The sequence below is a fragment of the Patella vulgata genome, chromosome 3 (genome assembly GCF_932274485.2).
Source record: "Patella vulgata chromosome 3, xgPatVulg1.2, whole genome shotgun sequence".
Lineage (NCBI taxonomy): Eukaryota > Metazoa > Mollusca > Gastropoda > Patellidae > Patella > Patella vulgata.
Window position 1 is genome coordinate 18050248 of NC_065881.2, and position 20107 is coordinate 18070354.

The following is a 20107-nucleotide window of genomic DNA, read 5'->3' on the forward strand; positions in this document are numbered from 1 at the left end:
TGGAAAACTAAGGTTCACCTGTGTGCACGCAATAGAACCTTTGAGAGTAGGAATTCAATGAAGAATAGACGGAAACACCACTATCCAGGCAAAGTTTCCCTTATAGTACACTGACTGTCTTCCTTTACCCAGATGGTGTAGAAACGATCATGTCTAGTCTAGATTGAATACTGTTGTTGTTGTTCCAGGGACTCCAAGCTGATGACCTGACAAAATCAACACATTGATTTATGAATAGAAAATTACATTTATCATTTATATTGAAATTAAAAAAAAAAGAAAAACACAAATGTGATATTCTCAAAATCAAATTTAATCTGATTTGGGTAATATCTGCAGACCCAGAAGTGCTGTGGGCTAAGAAATTAATATGGAAGAAAAAAATCGAAAAACCATAATACTTATACCCATTTATCATTGTGAAAATAAACTGAATATTTTACTTATCAAGATTCTGTTGATTTTTTTTTATTACTATTTTGTGGCATGTTTCTTGGTTATTAGGAAAGGAAATGTATCGTACAACTGATTAACTTAATTGTGGAGAAGCTATCTAGATCGGTCTAGCACATATGACATAATATGTGGAGATGGGGTAAGAGCTAGGGCTGCAGATTTTGTCAATGTCTCGAAATGTTCCCTCTTGCCCTAACCCTTACCTACAATCCAAATATGACGTCATTTGTGCTAGACTGTCTTTGATCAAGCATTCTCCCTTAATTGTTGTGTTTAATTAGGGATCAATGAGTGATGAGAGAACTGTACATTTTTTAATTATCTATTTTAGGGTCAGTTGTCTAGTGGAGAAGGGTATCGCTGCTCATATTGTGGACGTGTGTTCAGCCAGAAGGGAAATCTTAACACGCATGTCAGAGGGAAACATTTGAAAATTAAACATAAATGCCCTGTTTGTCATAAGGAATTTACATTCAGAAGTAACATGGGCACCCACCTCAGAAGCGCCCACAGAGAGATAGTTGAACAACATTTAAAGTTTTCAAAATTTGGAAACTAACTGTATATTAGAAATAGGTACACAAGCTCATTTAAGGAAATGTAGACATATAAGCGATTTCTGATAACTATCTTTTTTAGGGTCAGTTGTCTAGTGGAGAAGGGTATCGCTGCTCATATTGTGGACGTGTGTTCAGCCAGAAGGGAAATCTTAACACGCATGTCAGAGGGAAACATTTGAAAATTAAACATAAATGCCCGTTTGTCATAAGGAATTTACATTCAGAAGTAACATGGGCACCCACCTCAGAAGCGCCCACAGAGAGATAGTTGAACAACATTTAAAGTTTTCAAAATTTGGAAACTAACTGTATATTAGAAATAGGTACACAAGCTCATTTAAGGAAATGTAGACATATAAGCAATTTCTGATAACTTTCAGAGTCATTGTCCTTGCTCACTTTGTAGAAACATGTAAACGCTGTAACAACAGAAGGTATCATCTAAAGTCCTAGGTAATTTATATGCGTTATTTAGACCGGTGAGTCAAAGAAGCTTGTTGATTTTAAACAATTTCTGTTAGCGCCATTTATAGAGTTGTGGCCCTTTGTGGAGTCTTCATTAGCTGGTTAGTGCAGAAATTTAGAACATTCAATCCCATTAATTCATTTGCTTTGTGAAATCTTGGGAGGGTTTTAACAGTACAGCTATCATCTGATCTACTCGATTATTGTGACGAGTTTATCAAATTACAACTATTGCTGATAATTACATCTAGGAGTTATTTGCCCTTGTCAATGGTCAAATAAACAGTAGGCCTATATAGAATTTACGTTTTATTTCCTAAAGAATTCATAACCATTATGAACTGTTAGGACTTCTAAGCTAAAATTTGATACAAAAGTAGGATGTTAGACCTGATTTCATTTCATTTATATTTTGATACGTTTTCATTTGTACTTCGTCTATTCAAATAATTTTGATTTGCTGTTCATATAAGCATTTGTTAAAAGAATTACTCACCATTCCGGTCTTCCATAGTTGTAACTAACAGACCATAATATGTAACATGTTTGTTTTGTGCTTTATTACTTGAATTATAAGCTTTACAAAATGTCAACCACTGACTTAATTTTATCTATATTGTAGGGTCATGGCCATTTCTTTGGTTTCCCCTGCACCATCTGCGGCCATGTGTTTAGCCAGAAAGGAAATCTGAAGAAACACATGGATGGAAAACACTTGAATGTTCGCTTTACTTGTCCAATCTGTGGAAGAAACTTTACGGAGAAGGGAAATATGAAAAAACATGTCAAGCATTCACATAGAGATTTGATGAATAGGATTTGATTCTATGACCGACCACAGAGTAGTGTTTGAGTTACCTTCATTAATGTTAAATACATTTCATGATAGGAACAGTGTCGTAATACACTTTATGAACGGTCACATGTCTAGATACATATTTCATGATAGGGCTTGTTTCTAAGTACATTTCATAATAGGGGGCAGGTCATAGTGCACATGTCTAAATATACTTCTTAATAGGACACATGTCTAAATACTTTTCATCATAGGACACATGTCAGAGTACATTTCATGATAGGACATGTCTAAATACTTTTTATCATAGGACACGTCAGAGTACATTTCATGATCATGATAGGACACATGTCTACATACTTCTTAAGGACTAAAGTTTAAACTAAACTGTAAAATAACTGAAATTTACACCCAGCCCAGCATCAATTCTTATTGTTGATTATACTTTACCATCATACAATTCCTTTTATTATATTCATTTTATTTTGTCTATATTGTAGGCTAGTGGAGAATTTCTGGGATTTCCTTGCCAAATATGTGGACATGTATTTAGTCAAAACAGCAACTTAAAGAAGCATTTTGAGGGAAAACATCTAAAAATAAAACATAAATGTCCTCTTTGTAACAAATCGTTCACAGAAAAGGGAACAGTTAAAAAACATATAAAATTAGTTCATAAACCCTTGTTTGAGCAACATATGTTATAATTGTTTTAGTATGAATTTAAATATAAGAATATTGTTTGGATACAATTGTTGAAAAATATATTACTATTAAAATTATTATTTCAAATATTGGATTTAGATTTGTATAAGCTTGCAGTTGAGGAAGAATGGTTCAAAAAGATTTTGTTATTATTACTTAGTACAGATATAAGTTTATATAAACTTACAGTTCATGAAAATTGTTTAAAACTAATAAACAGTTATTCACTTCGTTGTAAAATTGATCCTGCCTTTTGATACTGTTCCTTGTATTTTATTTTGGACATATTCCTGATTGAAATATTTTTATTATTATTAAAGGGAAATATCTTTTGATATTAAATTGTTCTTTTTGTCTGTATATTGTAGGAGCAATGGGCTAATGAAGAATTTCTGGGATTTCCTTGCCAAATCTGTGGACATGTATTTAGTCAAAAGGGAAATTTAAAGAAACACATGGAAGGCAAACATTTAAAGATAAAACATAAATGCCCCCTCTGTGAAAAATCATTTAGTGAAAAGGGAACAGTGAAAAAGCATTTTGATATAGCCCATAGAGATCATAGATATATTAAATAAATCATATAGCAAACTTTATGTTTACATATTTTTGAAAGTTAATAAACATTATGCATGCTCGATTTCAATATTATGTCTACATGTAGGTTTTGTAACAAATTATTGTTCTTCCATATATAAAAGAATGGAGATTCTAAGGATGGGGTGAGGCAGGCCTGGCAAGGAGATATACAATTTGCACAACATCAAAGATCCACTGACAGTTGTAAATTGAAATTCGAGTAGGCATTAGATCTACTTTTTGGGGGCAAACTTCCCTCACATCTTCATTAGCCCATTTTGTGCCAAAAAGTAGGATGTTAAACCCCATTTCATCCGTCAAGGATCTATCTCGTCTTTGTCTTGTTCTTCGTGTGTATAATTGTAAATTTTTATTGTGTTCAGTCAATAACAACTTACTTGACCATTATACAATCCTTTTAATATTAAAGCTAAGTTGGTATAATGTTTGTGGTCATTTGTAAATATTGTATACTTTGACATTGTAGTCAGTAGTAAATTTTGATAGAATAAAATCATATTTTTTAAGAAAATAGCTTGTGTTCTTCTGTTACTGATTTATGAAATGTGGAAACTAGTAAACTCGGACGAAAGGGGGAATCATAGCCTAGAACTAAATAGTTGTTTTTGTGTGTTGTAGGCATTGGTTGAAAAGGTAGCTGATGGATTTCGCTGTTTGGTCTGTGGAAAACTGTTTAATTTTAAAGGCAACTTGACCAAGCATGTGAAAGCAAAACATCTCAAACTGCGAGCGAAATGTCCACTTTGTGAAAAAACATTTAGTGAGAAGGGTACTATAAAGAAACATATACGGGCAGCTCATAAAGATTACTATGGACAATTTATGTCACCGTCTGCTTCTTAAAGTAATGAAGCAGGATTTGCATTTTTCAGAAAATATCAAATTTCTCACAGCTTAATCCACGCTAATATGTATTCAGATTGATATTTAACATTTAATTAAGAAAATAAAATCAAAATACCAATGATAGAATCTTATGGCTTGGATTCAATTGGAATTAAAACAGGCCCATCAATTTGGTTCGCTGCAAATAAAGATTACGCAAGCATTGTTACATACGGAGCAGCATAGATCAATGGAATTGAACCATTTTTGAACTGATAATTATTTTAACCATTCATCTTTCACAATAGTGTAGTTTGCAAGGGATTCTATAGTGCTAAAATAATCATAGATAGAATCTTTAAAAGATACACGTAACCCAACTGTTATGAGAAATCCTACTAAATACAATAACATTATTGGTTTCTTTCTCGGGGAATTAATAGATATGTTTTTGTGTTTTAGGAAATGGTAGAAAAGTATGCAGAGGGATTTCGTTGTTTAGTTTGTGGAAAAACTTTTAATTTTAGTGGCAATGTGTACAAGCATGTGAAATCAAAGCACCTTAAGTTAAGAGCAAAATGTCCACTTTGTGAAAAAACTTTTAGTGAGAAAGGCTCTGTCAAGAAACATATTCGTATGGCGCATGCAAAAGCATATTTAAACTTTTAAAAATCTTGATTAAAAATTGTTCTTTTAATTTATCTGATTATTTAACAATAATTTAAAATCTTAATTGTATATTTGTAGGTTCCTACAGGGGATGCTTATGGATGTTCAATTTGTGGCAAATCATTCTCTTTCCACAGTAATTTATCGAGACATGTTCGAGTGTCCCATCTCAATATTCGATTTAAATGCCCGGCCTGTGATCAGAGTTATACAGATAAAAGAAATTTGATGAAACATATTAGGAGAAATCATGGAAATTTATTAATGTAAAAAAGAAAAATTTTATTATCACATCTCACTTCAGAATTTCAAGACAACTGTATGAATTCTATACAAAGAAGATACATTTTGGAATAAAATATGAACTGGAGGAATCAAGAAACAAACCAAATTCATTTAATTAAAGTTGCATTAATTCTATGAAAGTCAGAACTAAATGATTTGTCATCAACAGTCCTGTAAATAATGATTTAGTTGTACCATACAAAATGTCAGACACTATTGAAGTAGTCTTTACTTGATTGAAGGGGGTGGGGTGGCGAATGGTTAATGCGTGTGTTTGTTGCATCATTAAGTCTGTCATTGAGTCAAGTGAAGTTTCAATTCCACACTTGTACATGACAAGGAGTAGGGTCGCCTCCCACTGCTAAAGACCTCTACGCGCAAGTGAATTATTGAAATAAAATTGAGCCACATGACCTAGTTTGTGTCAGTGGACATCTCTCTCTCTCTCTCTCTCTCTCTCTCTCTCTCTCTCTCTCTTTCTCTGATATTTTGAACTTTGTGTCTGACATATATTAATAATAATACCATAAAAACACTAGACACCGGGACCACCACCAGAGGGATTGTGCCTGACAAGGCCTGAATTTATACCAGACAATGTCTGTGACAGATGCCTTATTTCCAGAATAGGTTTTTTATCATATTTTCATATGAAATGTTAAGCACACGAATTGGTTTAGAAATTCTATCAATTTAAAAGCACAATACGATAGTTCTTAGATTTTGATATATGATTTTAATATCAGGATAATCCTGAATATTTTGTTGACACATGATTCTTAATTGTGGTTTGAAAACGCCTGCTTAAATAACGATAAGAGTTATGTCCCTTTATTTTCGGGAAGAAAATGTCCGACAACTAAAATTTTGAAATCCCAACACTGATCAGGATGATTTTAATATTTGAACTGCAACCATGATATGATATTCATATATATTTTAAACTACAGGGAGGTCGTTCATTGTTTGATGTGTGCAAGCATTATGTTACAGTACTTGTGTTTGCCTGCTAGATTTTTGAAGAGTTTTCTTATTTAAATCAAGTATTTACCTTACTAGGCCTTTCTTAGGATTACTAAACCAGTACCATATTGCTGATATCAGATTAGATTTACTCATGTAAAGAATTACTTTATTCTAGGGGTAAAAGGAAGACATTTAAAATGGGTAAAAATTTACTTATTTTCAAAAGCCTCACTTTGTCTGATTACTATATAGTCTCTCTATAATGAAACCTTTGTATCTCATATTCACATATGAACTTAAGAATTTAATGCAAGTCTTGATTATAAATTGTCCTTTTAATTGATCTAATTATTTAACAATAATATTAAATCTAAATTGTATATTTGTAGGTTACTGAAGGGGATGCTTTTGGATGTTCAATTTGTGGCAAATCGTTCGCTTTCCATCGTAATTTGATTAGACATGTCCGAGTGGCCCATCTAAATATTCGGTTTAATTGTCCGTCCTGTGATCAGAGTTATACAGATAAAAGAAATTTGGTGAAACATATTAGGAAGAATCATGGAAATTTATTAATGTAAAAAAGACAAATTTGATTATCACATCTCACTTTAGAATAATTTCAAGAAACAACTGTATGGATTCTATACAAAGGAACTAAATAGTGATGGGTCTAGAAATAACTATTTGAGTTGTACATGGGAAAATGTTAGCTATAGTTTAAATTTTTAGCTCAGTTTCTTAACCTGTGTAACACAACTGATTTTCTTTGTGTCCTCACTAAGCAAATGATTGACATAAAACTTAAATTTGGTCCAGAATAGACCTTGTTTGTATTGTGGACATTGAGATCTCTCTCTCTCTCTCTCTCTCTCTCTCTCTGAGAGCCACAGTGGCAGTCACATATACATGTACACTACATAAAAGAACCCTTTACAGTTGGAATTTGATGAAGTAGGCATAAACATTGATTCGGCATATGCAGCAAAGAAGAAGCTTAAACCAATTTGTCTTACTCTCAGATATTTGTTGTACTATTATTTTATCCAGTATGATTTTACTTCTATTCTCTGTGCCTACATATACATGTACACTACATAAAAGAACCCTTTACAGTTGGAATTGGATGAAGTAGGCATAAACATTGATTCGGCATATGCAGCAAACCAATTTGTCTTACTCTCAGATATTTCGTTGTACTATTATTTTATCCAGTATGATTTTACTTCTATTCTCTGTGCCTACATTTATATACAAATAACCTAAAAGATATATTTTTCTTATTCTAAACTATATTTTGTAGGTTGGATTCTATGCAGAAACATTTGCCTGTCCAACCTGTGGAAAAGTATTCACGTTTAAGTCTAATTTAACTAGACATGTCCGAGGAGCACATCTTCATGTCAGATTTAGCTGTCCTGGTTGTGATCAGACCTACACAGATAAATGTTATTTGAGGAAACATGTTAAACGTGCCCATCCACATTTATTGCATAAATAAATAAATAAATAAATACAGATGACACTGGCCAATAGTAGAACCCAATTATTCTTGGTCCTTTATTATTAGGATTAATAATTTGTAGTTCGTGACTCTTATCGTGTGTGTCAGTTCACAAGGAGAAGGTTGTTGGCTTCATGTGACATATTTCTATGTTTTATTTTCAAACAAATTATACTTGGTCGTTTTATTAATATGATGAATAATAATGTGATGTTTGCAGTTCTAGCTGTCTCATTAATTTGCAGTTCATGATTCTTAATTTGGTGTATTGTCTGTTGATTGGGGAAAGTTGATTTCTATGTTTTATTTTCACACAATTATACTTGGCCCGTTTATTAATAGAATGAATCATTTAATTAATATGATATTTGTTTTATTGATGTTTGCATTTGTACTTGTACTTAATAATATTTGTAATTCATGATATGTCTGTCATTTGTAGTTCATTATTCATATTGTGTGTCTGTTGAATGGGGGAAGGGGACCAGTATTTATGATTAAAGAATGTCCCAGCCACAGGTTCCTACTTGTCAGGAGTAAGCATTCAGCTGAACCCTATTACTTCCCCCATAAAATTACATGACAAATAAAAGACTTTGATTTGTTTATATTTTTCTGCAAAAAAAAAAGAAGATTTTGGCTCATTTATATTTCTTAGTTAGCCATTTAGTTTTACTAAAATCCTAATTGTATAATTCAGAATAAGTATGCACTTTAAATCTTTTTTTTCTTACTCATATTTGTCAAATGATAATCAGTTCGCTTGATTTTAGAATATATATGCATGTCATTTAATCTTGAAATAAATCTGCTTTTATTAAATATTTGATTAATTGTTTGAATTATTAATTAAGTGTTTGAAACATACTGTCTAATGGAGTTTAATCAGACACAGTTTCTTATAACTTTTGTGCATTTGGGCAGTGATCTGCAGAATCTGTACATTAAAACATAGTATAGTACAGAATTTAACAAAATAAATCCCAACACAGAATTTGACAAAATAAACCCCAGCACCAAGTTTGACTAGCCTATAGAAAATCCCAGCACAGAATTTAATAAAATAAAACCCAGTACAGCATTTGACAACAAAAAAACCTGGCACAGAATAGTCAAATTTAAAACTGCGTAGCATGTAAGCACATGGAGACAAAAAAATTACTAGGAATCACAGGCCTATTAAACTCGTAGTAATCATTGAACTAGCAGTAATCAACAGCCTATCAAACTAGCAGAATTCAATTCAAAGGCCTAACGACATACATGTAGCAGGAATTAAAGACCTATCGAACTAGCAGGAATCAAAGACCTATCGAACTAGCAATAATTAAATAATGCAAAGGTGCTGCTGTAGACAGCCAAAGACTCATGGGCCAACTCAAACCATTTGAAATGGAATCCAGTAAAAATAACATTAGTTTTTGCAATAGGATGAGCTAAGATTTTAGAGTTATATACATATGCTAATGAAGACAGGCATATGCCATGTGCAATGACTCAGTAAAGGAAATTTTACCCCGACAGCAGAGCTCTGGCATACTTCCATTTTAATTTCCAGTTCAAATATGCCATGTGCAATGACTCAATGAAGGAAATTTTTCCTGACAGCAGAGCTCTGGCATACTCCTATTTCAATTTCCAGTTGGAATTTGACAAGGAGTAGGTAGTAAAGCTGCTGTCAAAGCAAAATTTCCATTATAGCACGCTGTATGACATATGCTCATCTTCATCAACCCAGTTAGTGCAGAAAATTAGGGTGTTGATTTCATTTCATTCCCATTTAATTCCAATCTTATTTCTTGTAGGATCATCAGAGAGCTGATTACTTTCCTTGTCCTGAATGTAACAAGGTCTACGAAATTAAGTCCAGTCTGTCGAGGCATTATCAATCACGTCATTTAAACTTGAGAGTCAAGTGTCCTTATTGCCAGCGTGAATTTACAGAAAGAGGCAATTTACTCAAACATGTGCGAAAATTCCACGATGGTCAGTTAAGGGTGGCAAAACGTTAGATAAACAATTGCTTTTGGTAAACAGACTTTTGAGTATCTTTGTGGAATTAATAAAGGACTTTTTTGGTGTGCAGTTGTTGTAGTTGTGAAATAATTTATTACTAATATCATTGTTTTTTCATTATCTCCTTTGTTTATGTGTTACGATAATTCTAATGGTAATGGTGATTCTCATGTTTAAACTATTGGCTGGTTGTTGCTGATATGTGTTATCTGCATGATGCACCTTTGCCAGCTAGCTCTTTATTTGACAGTAAATATAAGCCTATTGCACCATAGTTAACCCAATAAAGACAGGGAATTCGATGGATTTGATGATGCCAAAATAGTTGTATTGTCACTTATACCGAGAAAGTAATTAATTTAAAAGAACGTGTTTAAAACAACTGTACTGTCATTAAAATAAAAGAATCCAAGTACTAACTCCTTGCAAATCATTAAAATATTCTGATGGATACAATATAGTATTAAAAATGTAAAGGGGTTTAACATCTTAATTTTTTGTGCAATGATATCCCCAGGAACCATAGATACAATAAACCCTGCCAAGTAAATTAGATGAGAGAGAAATGGGGTTTAACGTCCACTCGACACAAACTAGGTCATTTCGGGACTAACATATGGTTTAAAATTAGATGAAGTTTTGGACTGTTTAATATAATATTAAGTGTAAGAAGTTTAATATAATATGAAATAAATACTGATTAAAGTAGATTTTATCAATGTTCTTTTGTGAGTTGACTATTGAATTATTGAAAGAACTACTTTTTTTGTTAAAGATCTCTGATGTGTATTACTGTTTTTTGTAGGTACAACCCAATAACGAAGGTCTTTATGGCTGCACAATTTGTGGAAGAACGTTCAGTTTTAAATCAAATATGATACGCCATAGGGAAAGCACACATCTAAAAATTCGACATTTTTGTCCATGCTGCAAGCATTCGAGTACAGATAAAGGAAATTTGAAACGCCATATTAGAAGCGTTCATCATATTTTGTGAAAGTAGTTCAGTGTTAGAAAGATAGTATATTATGTAGTGTTGTATTATAAAAGTAATTCAAAGATAGTTGTTAAGAATAAAAAGAAATGGTTTCCTCTAAAGCTTGAAGTGTTTACATAATTTTATCTTAATAATTAATATTTATATGATGATGAGTTGTTTAATGTATAAGGCTTTGGTTCACTAACAAGGAGGTACCCTTGTTCGAACTTAGTGTTGCCAGAGAAAGGACCTCAAGATTTTCAAGTGTGGTTTCCCCTTGTCAGTGTAGCAGTATGGAGGGCCTGGCAAGGAACAGTGACTAGTAGTTCATATGGGATAAAAAAATCAATGTCCTGTGTACACATTAACATATGTAATTGAACTCTTGACAGTTGGATTTCGAAATGAGGTTAGGCTGTAGCACCGCTGTCTCTGGGCATGGCGTATGCAATGCCTGTCTTCATAATCCTAGTTTGAAGTTTTAGTTGAAAGTTCAGTTGTTCTTAACTTTAAAACTTTGTCCTTTTTTCAGTGAACATATATTTAAAATGATGTATTGACCCTTAAGCACTTGGTATATGTAAATACTGACCACCCGAGTTCTTGAAGAAAATTAGAAAAACATATATATTTGATACTGGCATAATCCAAAACCACCTGAAACTACCGTTCCTTAGATCGCCTCAAACAGCTCAATATATATAAATAGCATATATTGTAGGACTGTATACCACATGTACCGGTAGTTGTGGACACAACAGATATAGGGGGTAGTCTAATAAGCGCTAGTTTCTGACGGTTTAGGGCTGTCCAAGGGTTAAATATTTTGATGGTATATTAAGCTATGGTATAATAAATTATTAAAGCGTTAAACTGTTGATGTCTTTTTTAGGTTGCTTCCGGTCAAAGAGGATCCTATGGGTGTCCGGCCTGTGAAAAGATCTTCACATTTAAATCAAGCTTAAGACGACATTTTCATGGCTCTCATCTGAATATTCGATTTAAGTGCCCTCATTGCGAACATACATGTACAGACAAAGGAAATTTAAAGAAACATATTCGAAATTTACACAACGAACAGTGTTGAAATGTTTTGTCCTTTTAATCCTTGTTGCTATGGTTACCAGCTTACTGAGCCTATTTCTATTTGAGCTAATTTAAATAACGGAATTGGACCTGGTTTCCGAGTGAAAAATTTAGATAGTGAGTGATTACCCGGTGATAAGGCCCAAGATAATAGCAATTTGCTGTTGGTCATTGTAGTGTCTGATATATTAGGCCCAAAAAGGACCAGGTCACCAGGTCCAAAGAAAATATTGTGTTATGACCCGGTGACCGGGCCCAACGAAATAAAAGGGTTAAAAGAAACCCCAAACATCGATATAAATTAACTTAAGTCGAATTGATTTGATATACATTATGATGAATTTTCCTTGTACTTGTAGGTGGATTCAATGACACGAGGGCCCTTTGGTTGCCCAATATGTGGTAGAGCATTCAGTCTTAAAGGCAACCTAAAGAAGCACATCAACGGGAAACACTTAAATGTCAAGAGTCAATGTTCGATATGTTTTAAAACCTTCGCCTATAGAGCTAATCTGATTAACCATGTTAAAACTGTACATCAATCTATTCATCAGTAGTTCTCTCTATTAATTCTCTTAATTTTATTGTAGAATGTTTTGACGACAGACGATGGTGGTTATCTGTGCTCGTTGTGTGGGAAAAATTTTCGAATTAAAGGCAACTTGAAAAAACATGTCGAAGATCAGCATTTGAATATTCGAATCAAGTGTCCATATTGTGACCGTAGATTTTCACGTGAATATGTTAAAAAACACATCAAGAATGTTCATAAATGTAAATAATACTCGTATGTAAAGGGATGGGTTCAACAGATATTGTTGTGTGTGTGTGTGAGTGAGTTACTCTTGTGCAATGTCCATGCTGTGACCGCATGTTTTGAAGAAAATGTTTAAAATATACATCAAGAATGTAAATAAGTGGTGGGTTCAGCATATTTTATCGTGTTTGTATGTGCAATGTCCATATCGTGAGATTTTCCAGAGAATGTTTTTAAAAAAACCACATCAAGAATGTTCATAAATGTAAATAATGTGTGTTCAGCAGATTTTATTGTGTGTATGTGTGTTTCTCTTGTTCAATGTCCATATTGTGACGTTAGATTTTCAAAAGAACATCAGGAACGTTCATAAATATAGATAATATATGTAAAAGGGATAGCTGAGCAGATTTTATCATTTGTGTGAGTGTTACTCTTGTGCGGTATCCATATTGGGATATTTTCAAGAGAATATGATAAAGAATGTTGATCAATGTAAAAAGGGTATGTTCAACAGATTTTATTGTATGGGTGTTACTCTTGTGCAGTGTTCCCTCTAATTGTTAGTAGTCATTGTGCTTATAAAATCTTTATTTGGACAAATGTAAATTTGAAAGTTAATTTTGGCACCACCTATCTCTCATGCTGAATAAACTGTATTGGCAATGGGCATGTTTTTATATATAACAAGTAAGATTCTTCTTTTGTGATTTAGACATTTTGTTTCTCTTGAATATGCATTTTCTCAGTAAAACTCAACCAGAAAAGTTGAGGTGAAGATAGCAGGAAAGATAACACAAATTGATGATGTCACGGAGTGATGTGCAAATTAATTGACACAAATTGATGATATCACTGAAAACATGATGAACTAATTCATAAAAGAAACAGCTAAAATATTTTTTGACATAAATTACTGCATTTTTGGCTGATAATTATTAGAAAACATTTCCATATATTGATTTCTTTGTGTATTCGTTGCAAACCTCACTTTTGTGTGCTGTTTGCATGCACATGCTTACAGCTTGGAGGGAACAATGGTCTGGTGTATGATATTTTGTGTTCAATTTACTGTGTTGAATTAATGATATTAAAAATAAAGTTTAGAAGTTTGATTTTTGTCTCTTGGTATGAAATAATTTATTTATTGATACAAGGTACATGTAGCTCTATGACGGTTTGAAAGTAAAGGTTATTGATGTACAAGATGCAATGCATGACGTTAATGAACTAGTACTTGATATTTTAAACTTTTTTCTAGGGTGTTTCCTTAGACTGAAAATTTGATTCTTCAAGACAAATGGAATGAAATGGGTTTTAACTTTAACTTTTCTGCACCAACTGGGCTTGACTTTCATACACCATACAGTATGATATGAGGATAATTTTGCCCATACAGCAGTGCTACTGGCCTGCCTAATCTTATATCAAATTTTAACTGTCAAGGGTTCTTTTACATACACAGGACCTCAGTTTTTATGTCCTATCTACAGAGACCCCATCCTGTGCTACTTACCGGAAATTCTTAGCTTTCTCAGCCAACCCCATGCTGAAATCAAAGATACTTTTTGTGCCACCTAACGACTCTTGGTGAAATTGAAAGGCTAAAAAAAGATATCCTTGAGTCAATTTGCATACCATCAAATTAGAATTTCAAAGAATTTAACCTTTAAACACATTTAATATATAGTCTTCATGTGTAAAAAACACTTAAAAAATCAAATATTTGTTCCTTTTTCAAAGAATATCTGAGGACAAGTGCCCATAACCCTACTTAAGCTCATGACAAATAATGATCCTTGTATACAGTTGTGTCATGGCAGCTCCCTTCACAGATGCATACTCAAGACGTCAACTCTATACACTACTATTAGTAAATGAAGGAGGATGGCACATAAACAATTACACAAGACCAACCTGTGAACAAGACTTACATACAGATATTTCATACAACAATCGTGTACAGATATGTACAGCACTTACATGTGTACAAAATAAAATAGATGAGTTTTTAAATTAACTTTTAAACGATTTTAACATGTGGTAAGCCATTCCATAAAAGTTCACATTACATTATGTAATGCAATAAAAAGTTCATTATACTTTATGTAATGCAATTACCGGTAGTCCTCAAATTTGCTTCGATTTAAAATTATTTTTTTTCTTTTTTAGGGCAATAAATTACCATTCAATAAACCAAAATGTTCTTACTGTGGGAAAGATTTCTACTGTAAAAGTAATTTAACAAAACACATCAACAGCCAACATTTAAATCTTAAATTTAATTGCCCAATTTGTGGTAAATACTTTACACAAAAGGGTTATCTTAAAGAACATCTCAAGGATCAACATTTGGATGTTAAGAAGGTCCAGTGCCCATGCTGCTGTGAATTGTTTACAGAAAAATATCTGCGGCGTCATATTCAACGGATGCATCCCGATTCGAACAAAAATGCTGATGAACTGTAAATACATGTATCAAAAGTTTCGCATAACATCAAGATGAAGGAAAAATTGGTCGTTTTATAAAGAGCAACCATATTGACCAGGAAACATTTTGGCAAGGTGTGACCTAATAAAGTGGCATAAGCCATTTGATAGGAGCTCAGATTCCTTAATCAGTGCTACTCTTAACAGTGAGGCCTTGAAATACTGGTTTTAGTTCTATGTGACAAATTGACAGGCCCGAATAAACTGATATCTGTTGTTGTTAATAGTGGTGTTTCTGATTGTGCGCTAATAATTCTTGTTGCCTTTCAGTGGTTCAGATTTTAACCAGTCTAGTTTAAAGGGACAATAACACTCTTGCTGGCTTGACAGCTCCATAAAATAAAAAATAGCCTTATTCTAAGTACTAGATGTGTTAGTGTCCTACCTGTTGTGTAAATTATCCATTAAATCCTATTTTACTTGTCCAGAGGGTTCAAAAATTTTTTAAATCCAAGTCACATTTGAAAAGCTTGACGTCAGGCTTTTCAAATCATTTAGTTGAATTTCCAATTTTTTAAATTAGGTATGTTAAGATGAAATTTATATCATCAATTAATTGGAATATTGTAAAATAGTACAATTTGTTGACCAGAATAAAGATTGGGACATATTATTCAGTTACAACAAGAGTGGTATTGAGCCTTTAAAGATGCATATGTAAGAGCTGAATCTGTCTATTGCTGGCTCAAAAATGTTAAATTATTAATTAGGCATTTATTCACGTAACAAGCCCAAAATCAACTCTCTAAACGTTGGATGACTGTGATATTGAATAGATTGAAACACACTCACCAGTCACCATTTTATATTCTTTGTTTATTATCTTAGCTATTGTACTTGACAGTCAACACTATTAAAGTGCAAGCTGCTAACTGGAGAAAAACTGTTGAAGAATTCTGCATAAAATATATTTTTTTGAGAATCTTAAGATGTTTTGGGGAATCGGGGGGGGGGGGGAAGAGTAGAACATAGAAAACCGGAACTCCTGTTGGTAAGAGGTATTCAATGGTATAACGTTTCAGTCATCAGATATATGATGGTCAATGAGATGAAAGTGCTATGCCATTAGATACTCTTACCAACAGTTCGGTCTTTTGTCAACCTTTACATATGATGATCAATCAGACTGAAATGTTATACCTTTTAGGTATTATTATCTACAAACCGGGGATCTTAATTGGCTGATTATAATCAGATACAGCTGCTTGAGTTCATTATTACTTGTTGATTAAGAAGTCAATCACCTATAATCGATAACTGTCATATCTTAGTGAAAATCAGCAACGTGGTTCTTTAACTTAATATTTAGTACAGTTAACGCTAATTTTGATAATACTGTAAATAACTGGTGATATATTAGTACAAAGAATTCAAATATCAAAAGTTATTTTACTACACCTAGCTTACACTGTAATAAGACTTTTCATTTTTACAACATTTTAAAGTGCACATGAACAACCTTTGCTGAAACTACTGATCACAATCCAACTTTTGTGGAAATTGGTCAAGGACTCAAACCTATGATAGTTTGAAGCGGCAGCCCCTATGGATAAAAAAATAAGGCGCTGACTCACAAACCAGGAAGGTTGAATAGTTGCATTGGATTTTCCAGCCTGATTTTTCCCTTGTCAGATCAGGTGATGACCCCAGCACACCTCATTGATTTTATACTCCCAACACTCAAGTACATGTATAGGACCTAGCACACAGAAATATGATAAATAAAAACATTTTAGATATGTAAAAACAGATGAAATAAACTTTTTATTCAAAAGAAGTCAGGCAGTCTGTACAACAAAGTTAACAGCAATAATTTCAAATAACTTAATCCTAAGTGCTCTTTTGTATATATAACTTGGTCATAATTTATTGTTTCTCTCAAAATGACTCTTGATTATAGTGACTTTTGTATATATAACTTGGTCATAATTTATTGTTTCTCTCAAAATGACTCTTGATTATAGTGTATATAACTTGGTCATGATTTATTATTTCTCTGAAAATGACTTGTGAATATGGTGTCTTTTTAATTGAAGAAAACCTTATTTTTTACTTAAAATCTTTTTCTAATTTAAATCCAATTTTCTATTGTAGGCACGTATTGCAAGCAAACTGAAATGTCCATACTGTGATAAGGAATTTAATTATAAAAGTAATCTTACGAAGCATATTCAAGGCCAGCATATGAAACTTCGAACTTCTTGCCCTGTCTGTGGAAAAACATTTTTACAAAAAGGATACCTTAAAACTCACTTTCGAACTGTTCACAAAGAATTATTGCATGAGCACATGTTCAACCAGATGTAGTGTTAGTTCAGATTGGTATGTGTTGATAGAGAATAAACAATTCTACTAAAATATTAAATTCTTTGAATTTTTAAAATGAAACAAGTTTTACATATAATGATTGGAGACATGGTGGCTCAGTGATTAAGGTGTTGACTTGCTCACCAGGAAGTCCTGGGTTCCATCTCTGTGTTTGTTTAAAAAATGTGATTTCTCTTGGTCAGCGGTGCTGGACAAAGAACCTGGCAAGGAACACTGTCTAGTTGTTCTGAAGAAACAAGAAATTGAGGTCCTTTGTACACATTGACAGTTGAAATTTGAAATAAAAGTAGACTTGAGCTCTGTTGATCAGGCTAGATTTCGCTCAAAGCATACTGTGTGGTGTATGCCCATCTTCATTAGCTCAGTTGTTTCAGAAAAATAGGACTTTAAACAGCATTTCATTTCATTTCACCTTTGGTAATTTATTAGTAATTAGTCTGGAATGCATGTAATAATTCCACTTTAAAGGTTGATTAATTCATATAATTTTCTTTGCTTGGCAATGTATTTTTATTAAATGTCATTTGGCACTATAGGAGTAATTCAAAAATTGGTTTATTTATGTAAATGCTAAATGAGTTTTTCTATATCTGTTGTAGGTCGGAATTCGTGCGGGTAAATTTGTCTGCCCAATATGTAACAAGACTTACACCAATAAAGGAACGCTAAAACAGCATGTGGAAGGAATTCATCTCAGTGTGAAATTTGATTGTCCAATTTGCGGAAAGTCCTTCAATATACGATCTAACATGAAGCGTCATGGTCGACTATGCCATAAAATATGACCTGTGTGTGATTTGGAGTAAAGTGGCATTGTTTGTCATTTTAACTATCATGTTAAAGATGTTGAAATTTGATTGTCCAATTTGAGGACGATCTTTTAATATTTAAAATAATATGAATCGGCATTCTGTGTGATTTGGAGTAAAGTGACATCCTCTGACATTTAGAGTATACAATCTAGTATGAATCGACATCCTCAGCTATGCCATAAAATATGACCCAGTGTGATTTGGAGTAAAGTGGTGTCCTTTGACATTTAGAGTACATATAATCTTATATAAAGTGACATGCTCTACTATGCCATAAAATATGACCCAGTGTGATTTGGATTAAAGTGGTGTCCTTTGACATTTAGAGTACATATAATCTAATATAAAGTGACATGCTCTACTATGCCATAAAGTATGACCCTGGGTGATTTGGAGTAAAGCGGTGTCCTTTGACATTTAGAGTACATAATATTTACTCTAATGCTTGACAATGCCATAAAATATGACCCTGTGTGATTTGGAGTAATGTGACGTTTTAGAGTATCGGTGTTATATTTGTTGTGACATATTGAAATAACATAGTTTTGATTTTCTCTAATCGATATATTTCTCTATGTTGTAGGGTGGTGGATATAGAGAAAAACAATACCAGTGTCCCATCTGCACAAAATTGTTCACGTCCAAAGGAAATTTGAGACAGCATATAGAAGGAAAACATATGAACGTTCGATTTAATTGTTCTTTGTGTAAACGAACTTTTACTCAGAAGAGTTCTTTGAAGTTGCATGTGAGAACTATTCATAAAGACAGTTTTCAGGAATAGTTGCCCAGTGGCTAAATAGTGGTTGTGTGATCTTAGGTGGTTTTTTTGTGCGATCGAAATGAAATTGGGTTTCATATCCCACTTTTCTGCATTGTGAGATCGAATTTGAATCTCAAAAGACTTCTTTGACGTTACATAAGAACTCTCCAGAGAGACTGTTTTCAGGAATAGTGATTGCGTGGCATTTTATGTTATATATCCCCAGTGTTAATCAGTATGATGTATAAATATGACGTAAAACAATCAGATTATGTCGTCCTTATTGCATCTTAAAAAGTGTAACCATTTTGACTGACAATCTAAAAACTTTTCTTTAGAATAAAAAAGACGGCAATAATGTTTACAGTTCAGGCAGATGAAAATGTTAACAGACTTTAGTTAAAAGTTGCAATGTTCATTGACCTGGGAGAAGTTTCAACAGACCTCATGCATACAGATGTATACTCCATCACTGTCAAGGGGGCGTTACTATATAGATTCAGGTTTTTTTTTGTGAGTTTAAATTTCTACATATGAGAACTATTCATTAACAGTTTCTACGAATCATCAAGTCTAAACAGTGATTTTGTGTGTTATCTTAGGTTTTTATGTCGACATCTCTACTTTTATTTTCTAGGCCTTTGGGAGCAGACGACCATATCCATGTGTAATATGTGGTAAACATTTCTCCTTAAAAGGAAATTTGAAGAAACACATTGAAGCTAAACACCTGAATAAACGATTTGACTGTCCAGTGTGCGGAAAACAATTCACTCAGAAAGGCTCCATGAAAATACATCTTCAAACTTTACATAATATTGATGATTGTAGTTGATCAAGTGCCAAGGCAAATGTGACACTGACATTTTTTTCTCTTCTGTATTTTGTAGGAAAGGAGAGTAGGTGGAGGATGGTTTTGTTGCACCCTGTGCGAAAAGTCATTTACGCTAAAAGGAAATCTGAAGAAGCATATGCAACAGATACATTTCAACGCCCGAGTTGCATGTCCAATATGTGGTCGTTATTTCACACAGCGGGGTAACAT

The 20107-nt window shown here is 33.0% G+C and overlaps 1 protein-coding gene across 21 annotated transcripts in view; it reads left to right on the plus strand.

The window, feature by feature from the left end:
* The window catches only part of LOC126816305 (transcription factor hamlet), a 92184-nt gene that overhangs the window by 45153 nt on the left and 26924 nt on the right, over window positions 1–20107 (plus strand). Inside the window, exons 5-6 of one of the 21 annotated variants that reach the window (XR_008787700.1) lie at window positions 18883–19575; window positions 19700–19941. The exons of 9 other annotated variants lie outside the window; for them this stretch is intronic. Coding sequence is in view for 11 of the 12 variants with exons in the window: in XM_056099816.1 (XP_055955791.1) it covers window positions 14842–15138 (297 nt within the window). In the remaining variant the exon portion in view is untranslated. Of the gene's footprint in view, window positions 1–2103; window positions 2742–2777; window positions 3296–3350; window positions 4011–4200; window positions 4441–4869; window positions 5092–5154; window positions 6677–7630; window positions 8656–9636; window positions 9859–11718; window positions 12239–14841; window positions 16010–18086; window positions 18827–18882; window positions 19576–19699; window positions 19942–20107 lie in introns of those variants that run through there. 11 more of the 21 variants (XM_056099816.1, XM_056099830.1, XM_056099820.1 and 8 more) reach the window with 11 other exon arrangements.